Here is a 22,532-nt window from a genome sequence, read left to right as displayed (position 1 = left end):
TCTAGACGTTGTTCTCTAAACCCATCATGATTAATACTCTTTCTCCCATTCCTTTTATCACTCTGTTAGGATTCCTCTGAATTTGTAACCTGACAGAGTTGAACCTAAAAATACATTCAGAAAAACAAAACTAAAAACAAGTCAACATGAAGGCAGCAAATAAGGAAATTGCTTTTGCAAGAATGAAAGCTCAGTGCAGCCTGAGAATGATTGTAGTGTAAATTAAAGGTTATTTATCACATTATATGCACTTGAAGATAGCCATGGTGCCAGGAATGCATGTTTGCCTTTGAACTTGGAAAAGCTTACAGATTTCCAGAAAAAAAAGGAAAGAACGTGATTCTGCCTTTTCACATTGGGGTGAGAAGTGTGATCATTGCTCTTAACATAGTGTAATGGTTAACTAGGTTGCCTGGGTTCAGATCCAGCTTCATCTCCTTGTGCTCCAACTAGCACACCATTGCTAGCCACATGGGAAAGTGGGCTAGGAACTTGACCTGCAGTGCTCCCCTTTCTTCATCTCTGGAGGGTGCATAATAGATAACACCTAATTCAAGTGTCCTAAGGATTAAATTAACACACACACTGTGATTAAAACAGCAAAGTGATTAGAGAGGGAGGGAAACCATGTTTGTGCTTATTGCCAGCTCTCCTCCCCACCATCATCATTTCATGCCATGCCATGAGGCTTCTTGAGTTTGCATCCTGCCCAGACTACTCTCACCCGCTGTCAATGTGGAGAAGTTACTTGTCTCCGTATGCCTCAGTTTCCTCATTTGTAAAATGAGTAAAATTAATAGAGCCTACCTCCTAGTGCTCTTAGGAGGACTAAGAGAGATACCGTATGCATATTGTCTAGCACGGTGCCTATGGGAACCTTTCAACAAATGTTAGCCATTTAAAAATAATCTGTTGTTAATCACACGTGACCCTCCCTAAACAAAAGCCAAGAAGGCCTAAGTAGAGTTTACAGGAGCATCTCTGGTCCTGGAATCCTGGCTTTGTTGAACCCTTTGTCTCTTCTCACTTATAATTCCACATTTGTTTCAGACCTAGGCACTGAGCTAATGCCTTTTTTCCTTGGGAAATAAGAAATTCATTGTGGGTAGACAACTTTTTAATGTACTCCTTGGATCAGTTAATTTTTTTTTGCATAATAAATAATGACAAGATTTCAGTAACATACATCAGTAAGCCTTTACGCCCCTCATGGCTCTGCAGGACAACCAAAGGGGCTGTGGTTCAGGCTGCTGTGTCTCTTGTCACACCATACGTCTGCAGGTCTGAATGTCCTCCGTGTACCTCACCTACCCAGGACCAGCGTGCTAGCTGGACCATGTTCTTCTCATGCCCTGAGGTGGCAGAGGGCCAGCAGCAAAGAGTGAAGCCTCTTAAATCCTAGGCACTGATCCGCTCACACAACATACACATGCACGTGTGCATGGGCACCTCTGACCAAAGCAGGCATGTGGGTGAGTCCAAGTTCAAGGCCTGGAGAAACACAGTCCACCCCTGATGAGGCTGTGGCAAAGGTGTGAGTCCAGAGAAAGCTGAAGAGTTGGGGCCAGTGGTTCAGTCTGTCAAACTCTCCCATCTGGCTCAGATGCACAGAACCAGGAGCAAAAGGAAAATAGTAGTAATAACAATAGCAGCGATTAACCTTCATTGTGCTTAGCACTTAATGTATGCTGGGTGCAGTGATAAGTACTTTAGGTGGATTCTCTAATTTTATTCTTCATTTTTACACTGGATGATTATCATGCCGTTCCATCATAGGGAAATTGCAGATACAGAGCCTAGTGCCTCTCCTGTGGTCACAGAGCCAAGAATTGCTTAAACTAAGATTTGAACCCGGGCAGTCTGACTTCAGATCCTGCACTCCACTGCACTGCAGTGAAGCCTCCTTCATCTCATCCGTTCATATTCCTAGAAATCAGGAGCTGTTACTCTGGAGTTGTCTGGTATCATGCTTGTCACCCTTAGCCAAGACATCTAAACATGTGCTGTGTTTAAGGATGAGTCTTGGTCATGCTTGTGGATACCAGATTGATTTTATTCTTCTTATACCTAAGGGCAGTTCTGTTTGCAGAATTTATTCCAAGTAAAATTGGAACTGAAATGATTTTTTGGAAATTAAAAGCAAACATCTTAGCTTCTTTATGGGCAATAACTTAAGCTCAAGCAGATATTGGAGAGTAGGTTTAATATGTATATCCATGTTTGTGTAAGTGAGCATCTCCTTACCTAAGCAGTTTCTAACCGTCTTGTTTCTTGAAGAAAGATTTCACTTCCCATTTATGTAAATTTCTTTCCTGACACTGGTCTGCTGAGTCAGACAATCACACCACTAAAAACCACTGGACAGCATATTTGTAGCTGATCTTAAACAGTAAGAGGCATCAATCATGAATTTAGCCTTATTGTGAATGTTTAGTATCCATTTGTCTTGTTTACTTTTTGCAGAGTAAAGGGTAGAGGACTAAGCTTTGCTCACAAGAAATCTGATTAACCAGAAAAAGAGAGAACGTATCTTTTTATTCTTCTGCTGCTGTTGCAATAATCCACTGTTACTCTTCAGAAAATTGCCACCTGTTCTGTGATTCAGGATTATGTCTTACAAAAATTGTTTTGAGACTTTGTTCCTGTCCCTGTTTGAGAAGATACAAACGTAACAGACTGCAGTGTCCCTGGGGCAAAGGAGAGATAGGCATGGGGAACATCCACTTTAGCATCTGGCCCTAGGTTTTTACCTGAAATCAACAAAATAATCTTTCTGCCAGAGCACAATCTTTTTCTCCTGGCCCTTTGTACCACTAATTGGTTCTCAAGGTGTTTTTCCCTTTAGGGAAGGTGGATTTTTGAAGACTAAACTACTTTGAAAAGTATGACCAAATTCTTCCTGTGGATTCTCTGTGCTGTATTCTCCTGGGGGCTTCCGTTGGTATAAACAAAGAGAGGCTACTTCTTGCCAAATGCAAAAGCCCCGAACCACTGTGTGACTGTGACTATAATTAAGGGCCTCTTTTTTCTTTCTTTTCTCTTTTTATTTATTTGTATTGTTTTTATTTACCTCTTGGGCTACTGCTTTCTATCATTTCCTCTCTTATTTGAGTTATTTCTAATGGAGATGTGAATCTCTGTTTGAAAATGAAAGCACCTGGTTCTTCTAGAATTCCCTCTTGGAAGTGAATTTCTCTCACTCGAGGGGCAAACTGAACAATATTTGTACGCTATTCAGAGTTATCCAAATGCATAATCTCATTAATATTTAAATTCCACTCTGCATATCAAGAAGTAAATCCCAGAACTCTTCCCCACTTGTGTCAGGACACAACATCTGCCATTTCAGACCCCTTCAGCCCACGGAGTTCTTGGTGGACCCTTCTGAAGCATCATTTTGAGCTCTGCTTTTCAAAGTACAAAGTGACCATTGACCTCAGTAGCCAAATATGACTGAGTATTGATGCCAGTTTGCTTAAACAGTAACAGGCATTGCATGTTTGTAGTTCCGTTTTAGTTTCTGTCATTCTTACTGGGCATTGGCCGCTGAAAGTACAGGGTAATTGCTACCAGAACCCAAAAATACTAGATAGAAGTCTATGGGTTTAATGTCTTATGAACCAAGACCTGAGTGGCATTATGAGGTTCTTGAGGATGCTTTTCTAAAATTCCAGTTCTGTGATTGGAATTTAAAGTGAATGTGGTGGTGTGATTATTGTTAAATGAAAAGGAATATTGTCTCTGTTGCAGTTAGAAAAAAAGTACCTTGAGAAGAATACTCTCCTTTCCCCAAATCCACATAAAAATTAGCTTTTCCTTTCCTCCACTAAAGCACACACGTCTTGACGACAGGTTTGAAGACGTTCAATATTCTCATCCTCACTGGCTAAACATTTTGAATTCTGAGATCAGTGGCTTTCTTTTGCTTTGCTTTTCATGAACTATAGTAACTGAATTTTTAAGAAAAAATGCATTTTTACATCTAATGATTATAATAACTTAAGCTGCCTATTTCTCTTAGTTTCTACCTTAAAAATAAATCACTTTTAGGAAAAAAAAATAACTAGAAGAGTGATATTTTTAAAAAATTGAGATAGAATATTAGTCTGCTGTAGTAAGAATAAAAATCTCATGGAATCTGTTATATTAATTCTGAATGACATTTTTTATTTGAATATACAGACTTTGGGAGTAGAATATGTCCTCCTGAAACCTTCAAATAATAAAGTAAAAATTAAAATTTAAAGGCAATTTTTGCTAAGGGAAAAAATATCATGTGTCAGATTATTTAAGATCTCTTAAATAGAATGGATTTAAGAATACCTGTTATTCTCTAGAAAATTAATTAGCCAGGTTTGTGCTTAATAAATACTACTTGATGATGATGAAATTAAATGAAAGAAAAATGCCTGACATAGCTAATTGCAAATGCATGCACTCAGAATATGAAATAGACATAATTTAAGTAATTTGATTCTAGTGTGCTTAGGAAATTTGGAATACTCCCTCTGAGAGAGGTAGAATTTCATAATCTACACTATTTAGGATGAGGTAAAAGAAAAAAAATGATCTGATACAAGTAATCTCCCTATTTTGAAATGACTAAAATGTGAAATTTTAGAGTGAATATACACAGTTCCAGAATTTCTGGGAATATAGTGCTTGATCCTGAATCTTCATGTCTCTTCATAACCTGGAACAGTTAGCGGCAGTCTAGCTACTCAACAGGAGTCCGGTAGGAGTTCCCAGTGTGAGTCATTTCCAACTCCATCTCTACTGGTATCTATAAATCATGTGGTGGATCTATAGTTAATGAATTCAAAGGAAGTTACAAGGGACAGCTCTTAAGGAACACTAAATGTTACATGATTTCTTCAACTACCCATTCTTCTTAAAATTGATAAATGTTTTCTGCTGGTGGAAAACCATAACAATTGTTACCAGCAGTCACGTCTTCCAGGTTTTTACCTCTGACCGACAGACCCTACACTCAAGGATGTCAATCACTCCATTGCAGATCCTCAACTGTGGGAAGCCAAACTCTGACATTTCATCCTGACCACAAAAATGTGATACATTTTATGCATACCTAAAAGCAGGAACCTTGCCTGGAAAAATTCATAATCACTGTATATCCAATAAGAATTTTACCTTAAAAATGAAATTATTAACCTAAACATGAGAAAAATATTATCTATTGTTATGCTAATTATTTAACCCAATTTCCCTTTATTAAAAAAACCAAAAATGTTGGCATATGTTAATTCAGATAGTCAGGCTCATCATTTAATGGTTTCTCTCCAGTAGCAACTATTTTATAAAGAGGTACTATAACATTATTTTTAAAATCTCACAATATCAGCTAATTAATCATTGCTTTTCTTGCTGATCTTTATCACTTACAGATTTTTATTTTATGCATGGAATTCAAATAAGAAATCCATACCATGCCAGATAAAATTTTGGAAACCTACATCATTTTGGAGTGTATTTTGGACTCCATGATTATCTCCATGGGCTGAAAGAAATTGTAAGAATTGGTAGTCTTAATCAAAAAGGAAACTATATTCTATGAAAGTTGATATACCATGATGATGATACTTTGACTCTGAAGATGTACCTTTCACCTGTAAAGCTATAGTCACCTTCATTATGGGTATTTATAGAATAGATATATATTCTATATATATATAGAGAGAGAGAAAACTTATATGTATTTATGTATATTTACTATATATTTTTAATATTTATCATATGTATTTATATATTCATATATATAACTATATTCATAACATGATCCAAGTTTTGTCCTTGGTACTTTGCTTTGGACCCATTCTTCCAGTGACAAGAATTTAAGCAATTTTAGCACAAACAAGAATATAGTTCTTTTTTTTGTTAATTAAATAAGATGATTTTCAGTAAGTTGAAAAGGCCTCAGATTCTAGCCTGGTTAGGCACTCATGGCAGAATCTTCTTAACTCATGTAAAACACATATGCCTTAATAAGCTTTTTATTATCCAGTTTCCTAGGCCAAAGTAAACCAAAAACAGAAAATCAGGAAGGAGATAAGAATATATGGCGAGGAAGCTGCAATGACAGGAAGCAGAAGTGTCAGATAAGCACAAAATTCTGTTACTGCGTAGTAGTCCAGGGAATATTTGTGATAACTCTTTAAGTCAGTGCTTCTCAAACTTTTTTTGCTGAGGAAATTTTAAGAATTGGTAATGAGTATAGTAGAGTCTATAAGTTAGGATATATTTATGCCCTGCATTTTTCCAGAGGGAGCTTAAAATGAAAGAATTTTAATACATTTTGAAAGTATTGGAATGGTTTTGATTATATATATATTCTGACGTTCTAAATAATATTCTTCTGTTTTCTTTGGCAAAAACAGTTTCAAATACCACAAATACCAAGTAAATGGTATAATCCTGAGACTTCACCAGTTTGCTACATAATAATGGAGTGAAGCTTTTAAAACAATATTGAATTAAATGAGTAAATTTAAATTTTACAGTCATTGAGGAAGTGACTATTGGGCCAGTACACAGGAAGTAATCCAGCTTCACTTCTAGAAGTCTAAAGGTTCTGTGAACATGTGATGGCATGTTCAGGCCAGCCTGGGTTCGTGAATCTCTCAGTTACAGTTTGTTACATAAACCATTTGTTCATTGTAGATGAAACTTACACCAGGTCCAGAGCACCAGAATGAAAGGTTTTTCAAGTGACTCGACTTAGCATGCACTTCTTGAGCATCTCTAGTGAGTCCTGCAATATATAGTATAGACCGGAGATCAGGAACTTAAAACAACTCATTCCATAATCTAGGAAGCTGGTGGCATAATAAGTTAAAAATATGAACAACTCTCATATGATAGAAGTATGGTAGATGAATATTATTAAAGTATCATAGGTGTTAGGGGCGCCTGGGTGGCTCAGTCGTTAAGCATCTGCCTTCGGCTCAGGTCATGATCCCAGGGTCCTGGGATCGAGCCCCGCATCGGGCCCCCTGCTCAGTGGGAAGCCTGCTTCTCCCTCTCCCACTCCTCCTGCTTATGTTCCCTCTCTCGCTGTATCTCTCTCTGTCAAATAAATAAATAAAATCTTTAAAAAAAAAAAAAAGTATCATAGGTGTTGAGATGATGGAGCAGTTAATCCTCTCTATGGAGAAATCTATGAATGGAAGGCAGTTGCTGAGCCTTGTTTTGAAAGATAGATATTCAGTGGGTGAGTAGGAATGCAAAGGACATTTTGGACAGAAGGAGAAATACAGGCCATGTCACCATGGTGTCTACCCCAGAATACAATGTCTTGTCCCTGGAAAATAGAGCTCTTACTTGGGAAGAATTGGCTCTGTTCATATTGGTTGAAATTGTGTTAGGACAGATGATGTAAAATGTTGATTAATGTAGGTAGATACTCTTCAAGACAAGAACATATATGCTTCTAGTCTTACCAGCTTTCTTTATTCCCCTTCTTTGTTTTAAAAACTGTACTTTAAAATCTTGATTTATTCTTTTCCTTTCATTGCTATTGTTTTTAAATGAAGTCAAATGATTTCAATCTGGAATGCAAAGTTCTCTTGTAGGTTGGATTTTTTTTTTTTTTTTTGCAAAAATATGGTAGGCAGATGTTGTCATGGAATGATTTTAGGCCTTGTGAAGGATTTGTTCAGGACAGTCCTTTCCTTCAATCAGGTGTCATCTTGCCTGGAGTCCCAGCCCACTCTAGGGAAATCCTGCTCGGCAGTCTGAAGTCAGGCTTTGGGATTTGGGCTCTGGGTGTTGATAATATCCCAGGAGGCTTTACTGAGGGCCCATTAGAAACATGCAGAGGCAGGAGCCGGCATCTGGTCATGATTAATCCTCTCAACACCCTGGCCTAATGCGGACTGGCCTTGGGTTCCAGCCAGCTACTCCCAAGAAAAGCCAGCCCACTCTCTCATGCTTGTTTCATGTTTTGCAGAGGCTAGTTCTTTGCTTAGGCTTCCTTACTCTCCCTTCTGTGTTCATTGGAACTTCAGAGGTAAAGGGACCTTACAAAAAAATTAGCCAAAAGAGGTGGATTAAGCCATACAACGTCACCAGTAATCATCGTAGAGGTAGTACCCGGGCACCATTGACTACAACAGGTGCTGAAATATAAGGTCACTAGATGCCCTGGAAATTGTGGATATACTTCAGTGGGCATATGGAATATCCTACAAAAATATATGACTGCCCCCATTACAAAGAATTATCTGGTCCAAATGTGCAGCTGTGGAGAAGCTGTGGTGTAAATATTTTTAAGAGGTGAGAATCTGTAGCCTTTATTAGATTCTCAAAGGAATCTAAGAGTCCATAAAAGTCAAGAATCCCTAGCAAAATAGTTGGAAACATGGCCTTCACAGTGACCCAGTCCTAGTTCAAATCTGCTTTAGAATTGTGACTTGTAACAATGCATTTAACTGACCTAATTCTTGGTTTCTTTTTTATAAAATGAGGGCAACAGTCCCCAATGTACAGGATTGTTGTAAAGATTAAATCATCTAGTGCACATAATGGGCTTAGCACAATGACTACCCAAAGAAGAAACTCATTAAATAATTATTGTCATTAATAATTGTAATGTCTTTAATCATCTCTAGAACTCTGATCTTAGAAGCAACATAGCATAACAGGTACATGTCTGACTCAGAGACAAGGACACCTAGCCATGCCAATAACCTTTGACAAATCATTTTATCTCTTTGACTCTCCATTTCTACATCTCTTAAATAGTGGAGAGTAGTATTTCTCTCACAGGATTGTCGTGAGAAAAAAATGAGAGAACATATACAAAACATTTGCATAAAGACTGGCCTATGTTAGGTGCTTAGTAAAAGGGAGACGGTAATTCTCAAACATCTTGTCTCCTGGGCCACTCATCCTATTGCATTAGAACTGGGTTAGGGCTGATGAGATTTGAAGCAATCCCAGGACATGGAGAAGACCTAAATCTTGTACCAGTTTTTATTTGTCCTTAGGTGTCCTAAGGAAGTTACTTTTTATCTTTACTCTGTTCTCCTTCCTCTTTGGGGAACTTCCTTTACTCCCTTCTGCTTGAGGATGGATAGAGTTGGTTATGGGGTTGACCAGAGATGAAGAGTATAGTTGCCAGAGGTGAGGAGTCTTGTTAGTTAGGGGCCTGATGGCAGTAAAATAGGAAGGAAAGTGTCTTAGTCTGCTTGGGCTGCTTCAGCAGACTGCCATAATGGGGTGGCTTATAGAAAACAAGTTTATTTTTCCCAGTTGTGGAGGCTGAAGTCTAACATCAAGGCGCCAGCAGATACAGTGTCTGGTGAGGGCCCATTTCAGATTGATAGATAGCCATCTGCTTTCTGTACCCTCACATGGCAGAGGGGGTGAGGAATCTCTCTCAGGCCTGTTTTATATGGGCACTAATCCCATTTATGAAGGTTCCCTCCTAATAACCTCACATATTTGAAACATATGTATTTGGAAGAGGGGTGGGGGAGGAGGGACACAAGCATTCAGTCTATAGCAGAAAGGGATTTTTTTTCTTTAACAGACACAAGCATGACCCAAATTACAATGAAATAAATATTCTAAAATTATTGAGTTTTATCCCCAGATAGTTGAAATCACTTCTATAAAATGAGTTGGTGAGAGTTAGCATTCTCATGTCTAAGTATGCACTTAAACATAGTATTAAAATAAAAAGATAAAACCATAAAAAAGTGCTTTTCTTGGTCAAAATTATCCCAAAGCATACACAATGGGCATATACAATTGTGAAGGATATTTAATGAGTCCGAGTTAGAGATATTTAATGAGCTTCCCATTGAATCACTTTCATTTTTGATCAAGCCCAGACATGGGTATGCATTTATGTCCTTATGGCTAGAGAGGTGAACAAATTGTCTCCTGCTTCTGCAGAAGAAGACAGTTGTCCTGCCATCCCCCAGCACAAGCACCAGTCACCATATCTTCTGCCATCTGACTCTGGATTTTGTATCAGGCTCTCTTCCAGGAGACATCTGGTGACATATTGTCCTCGCCGGTTTGGAATGTTTCTTTCTTGAAGCGTTACTTCTTTAGGAACTAGTCACCATCATCTATGTAGCAGAGAGAATGGTTAGGAATGGAGAATGCTAAGAAGCCAGGACTTGGGCTCTTCTGATCTAGCTCTGACCCTAACTAGCTGAGCAAGTCCCAGCCCATGGGGAAGTGCCTTCTCTTAAGATGAGTTCAACGAATGGCTTTGCATCCTCTTTGAGCATCACATTATTTATCTGTACAGAAGAGGTTGGACAAGATGATCTCAAAGGACCTATCAAGCTCTAAGTTCTGTGATTCTATTCTAAATGTTAGGACAACATGGCACTTTCTGGCATCACCATTAATGAAATTACCCATCATTTATCTTATACAGAAAAAGCACACACCAAGAGCAACAGACCAGCCAAGCCTGAAAATGAGAGTGTGTGGATTTTTATCATGCCCACAGCTCTCCAGTGATGCTTGTGATAAATGTGTATGTCTTCCAAAAAAAAATCCCAGCTGCCCCAGGGTGACCTGACCTGCCTTTTTGTTTGGGACTTGGATACAGCAAACATGTTCTACTTCAATGTAGTGCTCTGTGTGCTTGAGAGTTCGAATGTAGCTAGAAATGAAAGTTTGTGCTTAGTACCTGTTCGTAAGAGATTATTTTATCAAAAAAAAAGTCCTTATATCTCCTTATCTCTTATTTACCTCTTCACTTAGACCTTGCCCCATACTTTACAGACAAGGTTCACATGAGGTTACCAGGTGGAATCTCACTCAGATTTTATTTCCTCCATCCTAGAGATACCCATAAAGCTTCAATCTTTATCTTTCTTCATATCATAGAGGAAGAGGTGTTCTGCCAAGACTAAGTCTCTGCAAATCCAATGCTAGACCTCATTTCCTGTTAACAGGGCGAGGATCTTGATCCAACTCTTCTGCTTCCTCCTCCTCTTTAAAAATCTTACATCTGATTTTTAGTGACCCTCCCAGCCTCCTTCTCAAGACTCAATCCATTAGTCCTCCTTCCACTAAAGGCCAAAATAAACCAGAATGATTTCTCGAGTTGTGTCTCACTTCACATGACTAAACCATTAAGGTTGTTTTTGTTTTACCCTGTTCTGTGTAACCTTAACCTCAGTCTTTCTGTGCCCCACTCAAAATTAGATCATAGAAATGGAGAGATTTCTTTCTTGTTTGGCCTTTCCTGTAAATCTCATTTCCAGATTTGTTCCAAATTAGGGTAAAGGTTAAGTGGAGTGGGAAAACAAGAGGAAGGGAGGGGACATCATGCTCTGTGGAGGCAGTCCACTCAGACGTTTTCCAGCTCTGATCGAACGCTCTTCTGGATCGATCTCGTCGCCTTGACATCCCACTTTCTTCATTCAGGAGCATATGGTCCTTTGGGCAGCCTCTGCAAGCCCACGCGCCCTCACCAGCAGGTGGCACGTGCAGTGCGTCTCCATCACGGCATTAGCTCTCCAGAGCAGCTTTCACCACTCACCCTTTCCCCTGCTGTCAGCGGAAGAACTTCCTCTGACCATCTGCTACCGAATTAGTCAAAGTTTATCAACTTGTCTGCAGGATTTCTCTCCCAAAGCTGCACAGTTGGTCCTATTGTTCATTGTATGCCTGGTTTTCTCATTTCTTAGGGAAGTTTTACTCTTTTGTATTTTATTCTCTTAACTTGAACATGGATCCCAGATATTTACTCCTGTAAAAGCTCTTCAGTATTTTCCTTTCCTATTTTAGAGTTGTACAACTGTAGTCTAGAGATCAAATAACAAAGAGAATTCTAGTAGGGAGACTGAAGAGCCAAAGTGCATGATATCAGAACTGGGGTCATTGTGTCTCTGGTTTGCTTTTGTGACCTGGGCAAGTTGCAGCCCTTCCCTGCCTCAGTTTCCTTATCTGTAATGTGAATAAAAGCATTGTTCTAGTTCTTGAGTTCTGTGAGAATTACTAGAGATGATTCATGGAGGAATTCTCCAGGAAGGTAACTTGTCATACAAACCTCCCGGTATTTTGGTTAAGATTATTAGCTGCAGTGGCATCATAACATTACTTTTTAAAAAAAAAAAAAAAAAGATTTTATTTATGTATTTGAGAGAGAGCGAGCACGAGCGGAGGTAGGGGCAGAGAGAGAGGGAGAAAGAAGCAGGCTTCCCGCAGAGCAGGGAGCCCGATGTGGGGCTCGATTCCAGGGCCCCGGGATCATGACCCAAGCCAAAGGCAGATGCTTAACCACTGAGCCCCCCAGACGCCCCTACATCATAACATTCCTAAAACTGCGCCTGTGCCTCGTAGTGAGAACTTTCTACCCTAGTGTGAAAACAGGTCTAAGGCATGTCCCTAATCTGACTGTCAGTATTTTGAAGATTTTTCCCTCAAGGCTGCCTGTGGGGGAGAGGCACTGTGGTCCCCCCCCAAGTTCTTTTGTTGGCAGAGATGGCACCCTAGTCTCTAGCTTGTGTGATGCTTCTGGCTGAAGATGACTAGTGTCTAGAAGTGATTCAGACTGGAGTCCAGGCTGCCGATCCACATGTTGAGCTTCTGTGCACTTTGTAGTATGTGGTTTCCTGAAGATTCTGGGTAAAAGTACTCATCTGTCAGAGCCTCCTTGCAAAAAAAGCTTGACCGTCTCCTTTGTCGCGCTTTTTTTGCCAGAAGACATCATAGCAAATTGGTCCCTCACCGCACACCTCTGTGTTCTTTTGCAGACTAGCAGACTAGCTACTAGCTACAACTTTTTGGTTGTATTAGGGAAAATTACATGAGTTTTTTTGTTTTTTGTTTTTTGTTTTTCAGCACAGTTCAACAGAGCTAGCGGTGAGATCTAGGAGACACATTACCACAGTCAAGCATGCAACATTTAAGCATAATGTCTCTCTGTGCCTGCAAATGCAAGCCCTTGTTTCAAGTGATGTGACTACTTCCTTTTGTTTCCAAACCCCCTTTCCATGAGCCAGTATGGTCCCTGCCAGAGAAAATGGCAGAATCAGGCTAGGTTAGCATGCTTGCCAAAGATTTAGGTAAGAGATATTATACAAATGTCTAAATTATTGCAGCTTGGGACTCTGAGATTTCAAAAACATACTTTCACACTGTTCATTATTGTTAGTATTTGTGACTATTTGATAAGCTCCAGAACCTTGTTCTGCCATAGAAAATAAATCATTCCTAATGGCTGGGTTGTTTTTTTTTTCTTTTTAAACTTGAACTTTTTCTGAAACAGCCATCCATCATCACCATACTTTTCTCTATTTAATACTGTTTTTCTTCCCTCTGCCCTAGGATGGTCGTCTACGGATGAATGACCAGCTGATTGCCGTTAATGGGGAATCTCTTTTGGGAAAGTCCAACCATGAAGCTATGGAGACACTGAGGCGATCAATGTCCATGGAAGGAAATATTCGAGGGATGATCCAGTTGGTGATTCTCCGGAGACCAGAGAGACCACTGGAGGTGATGCATATCTTTAGTTCCCTCAGCAAATTGCCCAAATGGCCACCTAGAATATGCAAATTTCTGTCCCTTAGTATCATACTTACTCTGAAATTTTGGAAAAATATGCCCCAGAAGGGCTCTGATGGATTTATGCGGCAAACACATGGTTGTATATTATAGGTGTAACTAGAAGGTATAAGAATGTGTATATAAAGGAAGAATTTTTCAAATGTAACAGGTCCATATTTTCCAGTTTTTTTTTCCCCCAGAAATTTCTAGAGCTTTGGCTTCATTCATATAATAAACTATTAAACTATGTAGCATCTTTATATACTTTTTGATTGAGGTGCTTATAGTGTCCATACTTTAGAAAGTTCTTAATCAGATGTATACAGCGCTTAATGTGAAGATTGTTATAATGCAGTACATTTTCCCCCAAAATGTTCACATGGATAATACAGACCTGGAACTTAACTAATTTAAAATTTGGTCTGTTAAGCAAGCTGCTTGCTTCATGTTATTAAATAAATGTTTTTTAATTAAATAAGTATTTTTACAGTATTTTATCATGATTTTTTAGGGATTTTTTTTTTAACGTAAGAAGTATTTCTGCCTACCCATCAAGTGTAAGCATAAAATATTCTTGAATGCTGATATCCCTAAACATTTCACTTACATACAACTATACTACATTTATATTACACAATTATATTATTAAATTATACAAGTATATTAATATATTTATAATATAAAATATTCCTAAAACATTATTTTCTCTTATATATGAAAAATAATTATTAAATGCTCCTAAAAATATTTTAAGAAAAGATAAGAAGAAAACAGTTGATCATAGTTAAGAAAAACATGGGCACATTACACAAATATTCTCTGAGGACAAGTAATGTTTGCGTAATACAGTAAAAGGCAGTTAACATAGAATACTGTTAATAACACACTAACATGAAATATTAGTTTTAATAATATGTTCAACTTAAAAATTAAAAAAGAGAGGATTTTTCAAATTAAACAATAGTAGAAGGTAGTTGAAATTCATAGTAGTTAAAAGCTTAGGCTCTAAAGTTTTGGATTACTTGAGTAAAAGTCCCAGATTGTCCATTTTCTGGCTATATGAAGACATAACTGGGTGCTCAGTACTTGCAGATGACAGATACTGTTGTCTGTTTTATCCCTTAATGTATCCTCATTTCCCAGCACACAGTAGACACTTAATAAATACTGTCGAATGAATGAATAAAAGATGCATCTGAGACCTACTTTATCTGAGAGGGTCAGCTGAAGTAGTAAACTTATAAACTATATCTCACTTCGTTACATTATCAGCTATTGGAAGAGAGTAACTGTACCTTTTTACTCTTCTGTACATAACCTTGTAAATGTTAAATAAATGTAAATTGGCCAATTACTGGAGACTATATATAATGAGCCAACTCGTTTTCAACATTTGTGTCTGCTTAAGTGACAGAGAGGCTTCCATGAATATTTAATGGATTTTACTTATGTACATAGTTATAAAACCCTTATCTGTTCCTTCCATCCATGATGGAATTGGCTCCTTTCTGGTTTAATTTGATTCTTACTCTAGAGCCTTGGGATTCATGGTACCCAGTTGGATGGGATAGGTGTGAAGGATGGCCCGTGGGCCCCTAAGCCTCCCCTCTGTGCATTTGTGTATTATGTCTCCCTTAAGATTTCTTGGAACAAAGACATTTCAACTAAGAGAAAAGTCTGGACGGCACTGCTATAGAGTCCCACACCTGTTGCAAATAGCAAAAGTTAAGGGATAAAGAAAAGAAAGGAAGAAAAAACGAACACGGTTGTTAGGCATTTTATGTCTGCTACCCCTCCCCTTTCCTAATTTCATGTCTTTCTCTAAAACAGGCGTATGCCTGGTGGGTAAACATTCTGTATTTGGGCTCATCTAGTAGAGACGTTTTATCATTTACATTCTTCTTCATTGCACATATTTCCACTCTCCAACTCTGAGGTGGGTTGACAATTAATCCATCAGAAGAAAGTACTAAACTTTTGGTTTGTTGCCCATCTTCAGAAGCGTTTTATTAATACAGTTATTAGTTTTATTAATACAGTTCACTAGGAAATTAATTGGGAATTAAGAAATGGGACAAAAAGCAATTTTGATGAGGACATTTAAACAAGGTCCCTTTTTAGTTTCCCTAATATTTACATGCTTTCCATGGGGAATGAGCAGGCACTTGATGCTCTCAGTTATCGGGAATCTCTGTGGTACCCACGAAGATTAAAGAGCGTTTTTGTCTTATGAAGACAGCAGCCTCTAATGTACAACTAATCTTTATTAAATTGGAAAAAAAAACAAAAACAAAAAAACCCATCTGCAGGTATATGATCTCCCAGTTCTGTGTTTGACTGTGTCAAAGCGTATGTGGTGCACTCCTGCTTGTGGTGTCTTCTCCTGTGGGGCCGCAGTCACCCTCAGGTACAATAAAAAGGCAGCGTCACCGAGAAAAAGGTCCCAGCACTGCTCCTACATGCAGGCAAATCAACTAGTTAGATTTGGCAAGAATACTAAAATGGTTACTTGAACATTATATTGATATAAAAAAAATTGAAGAAGCTACTTAAGAAAAGTCAAAATATATAGTTGTTGGAGTATTTTCCCACATTACCCAGATGTACAAGATACGTAAACAGTTTTGATGAGGACCTCGTGAAGAATACATAATGAGTCCTTGATGGAATCAAAATCATTTTAAACAGAACCATGTTTTTCAAAGGATGAGCTTGAGGTTCAATTGTAATTCTATTTGAGCCTAGAGACTTAGTATTAAAAAATGGGTTATGACCTGTTTTTTCCCCCCTTCCCCAAAACATTTCCCTCCCCGCTACAAGCTCATCTTGGTAGAAGCAGAATATGTTTAAAAATCCATTATATTTTTTATTGGCTGGGACACTAATGGAGGGCTCCACGACAGCCCTGTTTTTACAGGCTGAATACTTTAATTAGGCTGGTTACTGATCAGTTGTTGGGATATCGATTGTGTCATTTATCAAAGAGCTGGGAAAGAGGATTTTTTTTTTTTTTGTTCTTGTTGTTGTTGTTAAAGCACAAGGCTATGTGCAGTCAGTCCTACCTCTCCTGCCTGCCGGGGCTCTGGCTTTAATTTAGGAGTAGTTTGCTGATTCTGGTTTGACTAGCAGCACAGAGGCAGAGGGTAACACTGCGTGTGGGCAAAGTGTTATAAGCCTCGACAAGAAGCCAGGAGACCTTCAGCAGCTGAAAATATTTTAATTATTAAGAATGCATAAATTGAATGTTTTAAATATTTTGTTTAGCAGGATACCAAGTTTGTGGAACTGAGAGGAAAGTATAATAAAATTGTTTGGGCCAAATGCTTTGCTCCGAAGTGAAGAGCTTTTGGAGATCAGATCTGTGTTCTGTATGTGGCCTGTTCCTCTCACAGATGGTCAAGGGGGGGCGCCTGGGTGGCTCAGTCACTTGTGTGGCTGCCTTGGGCTCAGGTCATGGTCCCAGGGTCCTGGGATGGAGCCCCACATTGGGTTCCTTGCTCAGCGGGGAGCCTGCTTCTCCCTCTGCCTCTGCCTGCCACTCCCCAGCTTGTGCTCTCTCTTTCTCTGTCAAACAAATAAATAAATAAATCTTTAAAAAAACAAAACAAAACAAAAACAAATGGTCAGGGGCACAACGGTGAGATGGCTTCCACATGACTTCCTTGAAATCTGTTAGAAAGACACACAGTCTAAGCAAGAGCAGCCCCCAGTTGTGTGCCTCAGTCCTCTTGAACAAACACCTGGAGCCCTCTGAAACTGGCCCCCCGCCGCTCCCTCTTCACACCCCTGCAACATGCTTTGCGGGCCTGTTACTCTGGATACAGCCATTTTGAGGACACTATGAATTTGTCTGCAGGCTGTCAACATCCAAATAGGAGGGGAAAATACCAAAAAGTGGGCAAAAGCTCAGGAGGACCACTGTCTGTTATTGTCACAGAGTTTGTTTTAGCTTCTGGCCAACAGACCCAGTGTCTGCAGCGGGATACACTCATGGCATTTGAGTGGCAAACCTGCTTAGGTTCTGACTTGTCCTAGAGCATATGCACTTAGTCGCTGAGGGAGGGAGAGAGAGGAACCAGCTGGTTGGCAGAAAAACACCCTTGGCATGGACCGTTATTCTTGTGTTGACACTGTCACAAGCTGTACTCCCAGATGGAAGAAAATTTGAAAGAAGCCATTTGTAAGTGGGGGGAAAGAATAATAAAGTTAATCCTCTTTGGTGTTGGCTATGAGTACTCCCAATCCTTAGCACCACATTGTCAGTATTTTTTGTATTTCGTCTTCAAAGATCTTTTAACTGATAAGGCCATTTTGATTTTCCAGTTGAGTGTGTACATGCAGTAGACTTTTGGAAGATCATTCATAAATTGATCATTCTCCTACTTTGCTTTCATTGACCAAGTTCGAACATATTTAAAAAGCAAATGTAATTTTTATTTTTATCCCTTAGGAGCCTGCAGAGTGTGAGGCATTTTCTAAGCCATGCTTTGAGAATTGTCAAAACGCTATAACCACCTCCAGGAGAAATGATAATAGTTCATTGAATCCATTTGGCACTTACAGTTCACAAGACAAACAGAAAGGTAAGAGTCTGTCCATTTCCATCTACTGAAAATGGCGTGAGAAAACACAAGACTATCTTAAAAAAAAAAAAAAAGGACTAAGGGAAGTTAATTACACTAAGTGCAGGCTTTGTTACTCTGAGTCATGAACACGGAGAGATGATGGGTGGGAGAGCTGACTCAGAAGTTGTGAAGCAGATTCCTGGCATCGCCTCCAGTTTAAGTGACAGTTTCTATGCTTGCTGCCCCAAACACGGAGGATGATGTGTGAAATAAGCCAAACAAAAACAAAATGGCAGAATGGAGAAACAAAATGGCAAACTGTTATTTTTTTTTTTAACAATCTTTTAATTATTGGAAGTTACCAAATGTAAATAACTATTAAACTTAAAAAAAATGTATGGACTAGTATTAAACCATAAGATGGTCATAACATGATTCACAGATTCTAGAAGAGTGTGGTAAATACCATGAACCGAGACCATTGTGTAACAGTTGGAATGCTCTTATTATTCCCTTACTACATTGTCTTTCCCTTATTATCCTGTACTAGTGGTTGCATAGTAATCTGTTGAATGCAGGCACTATTTATGTAATTGATCCCTTATTTACATTTAAGATGTTACCAAAATTTAACTACATGGGAACAAGTTCTAAACTCTGAGAACTCCATCAGAACAGGCTTGTACCTCTCAGATTCCTCTAGAATTAAATTGTTTTATCAGAATGGGACGCCGTTTTTTCCCTCTGACTTAGTCCATTTTAGTGAGAGTAGCAGCAACAGCTGTGGCCATTTATTTATTAAGTGTTTACTGTCTGTTAGAGTCTGTGTTAAGCAATTTACATGCACACTGGAAGTGGGTAATACTATTATCCTCATTTTACAGATGAAGAAATAGAGAGTAAATAATTAACCCAAGACCACATACTTGATCTGTGCAGAGCCTGGATTCAGCCCCTATCTCTCTGATTCAAGTTCACTCCTTAAACCACAGCACAGACCTTGTCTTACATTGGTCTCTTGAAACTGTTGAAGTCCTTTCACCTGATACCAAGAGTGTCATTAAAAGCTCACTTGACTTTGTATCAGATAAAAAAAAATACTCTGTCTTTTCTCGTCTTCTTTAAGAAATTAAAATTTGTCTTGACAAAGCGAGATCTCTTTCTGAGACCTTAAATCACAGTAGGAGGAGAATCTGGGGAAGGAACAGCAAGTTTTCCACAGACTAGAACAGCCTTCTCTCTACCGTGCCCATATAGTGATCAAGAACATCGCCATGTGTATTAAAATATCTAGGCTTTACATAATTTGATTGGCGTTTAATTCTCAAGCAACATGTGATACAGTGACAATCCAAGTTAAAGGTTTTATTCCTAATTATACCAGTGACATCCAAAGGAGTAGTGGGCATGTTATCCCCTATCTTGTTTCATTTTTTTTAAAGATTTTATTTTTTAAGTAATATCTACACCCAGCGTGGGCCTCGGACCCACAACCCTGCGATCAAGAGTCACACACTTCACCAACTACACCCACCAGATGCCCCTCATTTTTAATAACTATAAAATATTGACACTGGAGTGGTAATTACAAGGAGTATTTTTAGAGGACATCGAGATAGGGAAATGGGACAGTATCTCTAGAAGGGCCAACAAAGGCCAAAATAACGAAACTATAGAACTAGTTAAAATGTAAGGATATACCCGGAAAAAAAATTCAAGTAATAGAGTCCAGTCAAAGCACATGCTAAAAATAAAATGTCATAATTCTTTGAAACTTCAATAGAATGTTTTGAGTTTGTATTTCCACTGAACAGTTAGGTCCTTTGAGTACGTGTGGCCACAGACAACCACTGGGAGTCTCTGTCTGTTCTCTTCCTCTTGAGACTTACCTCCAGGTAGAACAACATTTTACACCAGTGAAAAACCGTGCAGGTCAGCTACCTACAAGGTTCCTGCTGTACTTCCTCCCCCCGTGTCAATTTTCCAAGGTGACAAAAAAATCCAGTTCTTTCAAGAAGGACTGCGCTGAACATTATTTTTCTTTAAAGCAGGAAAAATCTATTGCTGTTATTTCCTTGTAGATCTGTTATACAATATTCAGTTAAAGAATTAGGCCTACCAAGGTATAGACTCATTAAATTTTAATCGTAAGCGACCTGTAGATGAAATTCTCTTACTTTTATGTAAGCCTATTGACTTAGAGATAAGAATATATATAATAGAATTTGTAAACATGATGCTGGAGAAAAATATCATGATCATCATCTCTTTGTCATACTAAAAACATTTAAAATTTTGGGAACCATTGAGAGTTTCTGAGTTTCAGTTGCACATGAGGTAGCAAGAGGCCAGTAAGCCTCGTGAAACCTGAGTGTTGACTCAACATGACCAAGTTTTTTAAGGAGCCCCTTCAGAAAAGCAAGACTGAGTTGACAAAATGTAATGTCTAGTGTGGAAAGGAACTTTTACAGCCAAAACATTCACTTCTTTTTTCTTCCCTTTTTCCTTTCCTTTGTATATTTAAAAATCCAATGTTGATATGCTGGGTTCCTTCTCTTATTGTAATAATAGTACATACCACCCACAGTTCCTTGGTTATTTTTTTTATATATATACACATACTCCTGTCAAGCCGTAACAGGGAAAAGGCATTTTTAGAACTAACGTTTGTAGAAATTGTACCACCAGAAAATTCACATTTGTGTTGGAGAATTGCTAGCAATGCCTGCAGTAGAATGAGTGTGGTGCCCCAAATGGTAAGGGGTCAGGATGGGGGCTGTGTCCCAACAGTTTAGTTATAAAATCCTATTAAGCATTTAAATGGTAATAAAGAATATGAAATACCAACACTGTATTTTCTGAAGAATTTTGCTGCTAGATCTCACCCGTGGCCAAGTAATGGTTAAGTAATAGTAATAAGCACCATTTGCCTCTGGTTTGTTATTAGTTCCCTTTTAATTGCTCTCGTCTCCCCCTTCTGTGCTCTATTCCTGCTTCCCCTCCCCTCTCAATTCTACTGCACCCCAGCCCCATGTGTGAGTCACCCATTGCCCTAAGTCTGCTCAGGATCACCATCCAGGAAGGGCTCCTGGAGGACTTCCATCCCCACCCCAAATCAAACCCCTTCGGTTGTGTGTCCTGTCTCACTGGATCCATGTTCCCTGGGGTCCTTTGGGCAGACACATAATGTATAATTATTCCTAATGTGCCTTCTCTGGGGAAACAGCATGTGTCCACTCCTCTGTAGCACGTAAGGCATTCCCTCTGCAGTGGTGATCAGAAATTGAATTATTCTTTTCAATTTGCCTGATGTTTATTGGATACCTCCATTGTGTAGAATACACCATCAGGGTTTCAGAAAAGAATACAATGCTGTTATAGCCCTCAAGAATAGGCTTTAAAATTTTTTCTAATTAAAAAAAATAAAAAACAAGGGGTCATCAAATTTTATCTGTAAAGGGCCAGATAGGTTAGGCTTTGCAGGCCAGGGGATCTCGGTCTCAGGTCTTCAGCTCTGCCGCTGTAGTCCAAAAGCAGCCATGGACAGTAGGAAAAGAATGAGCATAACTGCTCAATGAAACTTTATGTACAAAACCGAATGGCGGGCTTGTTTTGGACCAGGGCCATAGCCCGCTGAGCCCTTGTCTAAAGTTGCAGTCCCTTTTCACTCTTCTTTTCTGATCTGACCCTAGCAGGATGGAGTCTGTAAAACAAGTAACAACAATAAAAAAAAAAAAAAAAGATTAAAATAAGGGTTATTGGGTCATGAAGTAGTTACTTGAGGCTGCACTGTCAACATTCACAGGCATATATTATAGGATGACCATCAAAACTTAACCTTGTACATGTGATGAAATCCAGAAATACTATATTTTGGAGAAAAGAATTCCATATTTTCACACTGATAGAGGGTTAATAGAGGTGTTTGGGCCAAGAGAAAGAAAAATTACTTATAACATCTGAACATGTTTAAAAATATACCATGGATAGAGAGTCAACAAAGAAGATATTTGCCTCTGTACCTATAGACACTTAAAAATATGTAGATTGTTCATATGGATGAAATAAAAATTAAAGGTAACAGGTACCTGGGTGGCTCAGTTGGTTAAGCACCTAACTCTTGATTTTAGCTCAGGTCATGATCTTGGGGCCTTGGAATTGAGCCCCATGTCAGTCTCCCTGCTCAGTGAGGAGTCTGCTTGTCTCCTTCTCCCTCTGCCCCCCGCCCCCCAGTGCAATCTTTCTCTCTCTCTAAAAAAAATCTAAAGGTAACAATTGTAATAAAACTTGAAGAATCCAGAGAAGATGCTGAAGAAGAGGAGGGAGAGGAGAAAGAGGACAAGGAGGAGTTTCTCCATAGTCCAGTAAGAGAAATAGATATAGATACATAGATGATAGATTGATAGCTCATTGCAATAGCAGCAT

At 38.8% G+C, this 22,532-nt stretch overlaps 1 protein-coding gene across 4 annotated transcripts in view; it reads left to right on the top strand.

Annotated features, from left to right (window-relative positions):
• Positions 1-22,532, top strand: part of PARD3B (par-3 family cell polarity regulator beta) — a 985,082-nt gene that overhangs the window by 577,959 nt on the left and 384,591 nt on the right. For all 4 annotated transcript variants that reach the window (XM_081813815.1, XM_081813816.1, XM_081813818.1 and 1 more), the window contains 2 exons: positions 13,321-13,491; positions 17,993-18,125. In XM_081813815.1, coding sequence (XP_081669941.1) covers positions 13,321-13,491; positions 17,993-18,125 — 304 coding nt within the window. The remainder of the gene's footprint in view (positions 1-13,320; positions 13,492-17,992; positions 18,126-22,532) is intronic.

The sequence above is a fragment of the Leptonychotes weddellii genome, chromosome 3 (assembly GCF_054177405.1).
Source record: "Leptonychotes weddellii isolate Sample4059 chromosome 3, ASM5417740v2, whole genome shotgun sequence".
Lineage (NCBI taxonomy): Eukaryota > Metazoa > Chordata > Mammalia > Carnivora > Phocidae > Leptonychotes > Leptonychotes weddellii.
The sequence above is the reverse complement of the archived record's forward strand: the minus strand, read 5'-3'. Positions and strand labels throughout refer to the sequence as shown.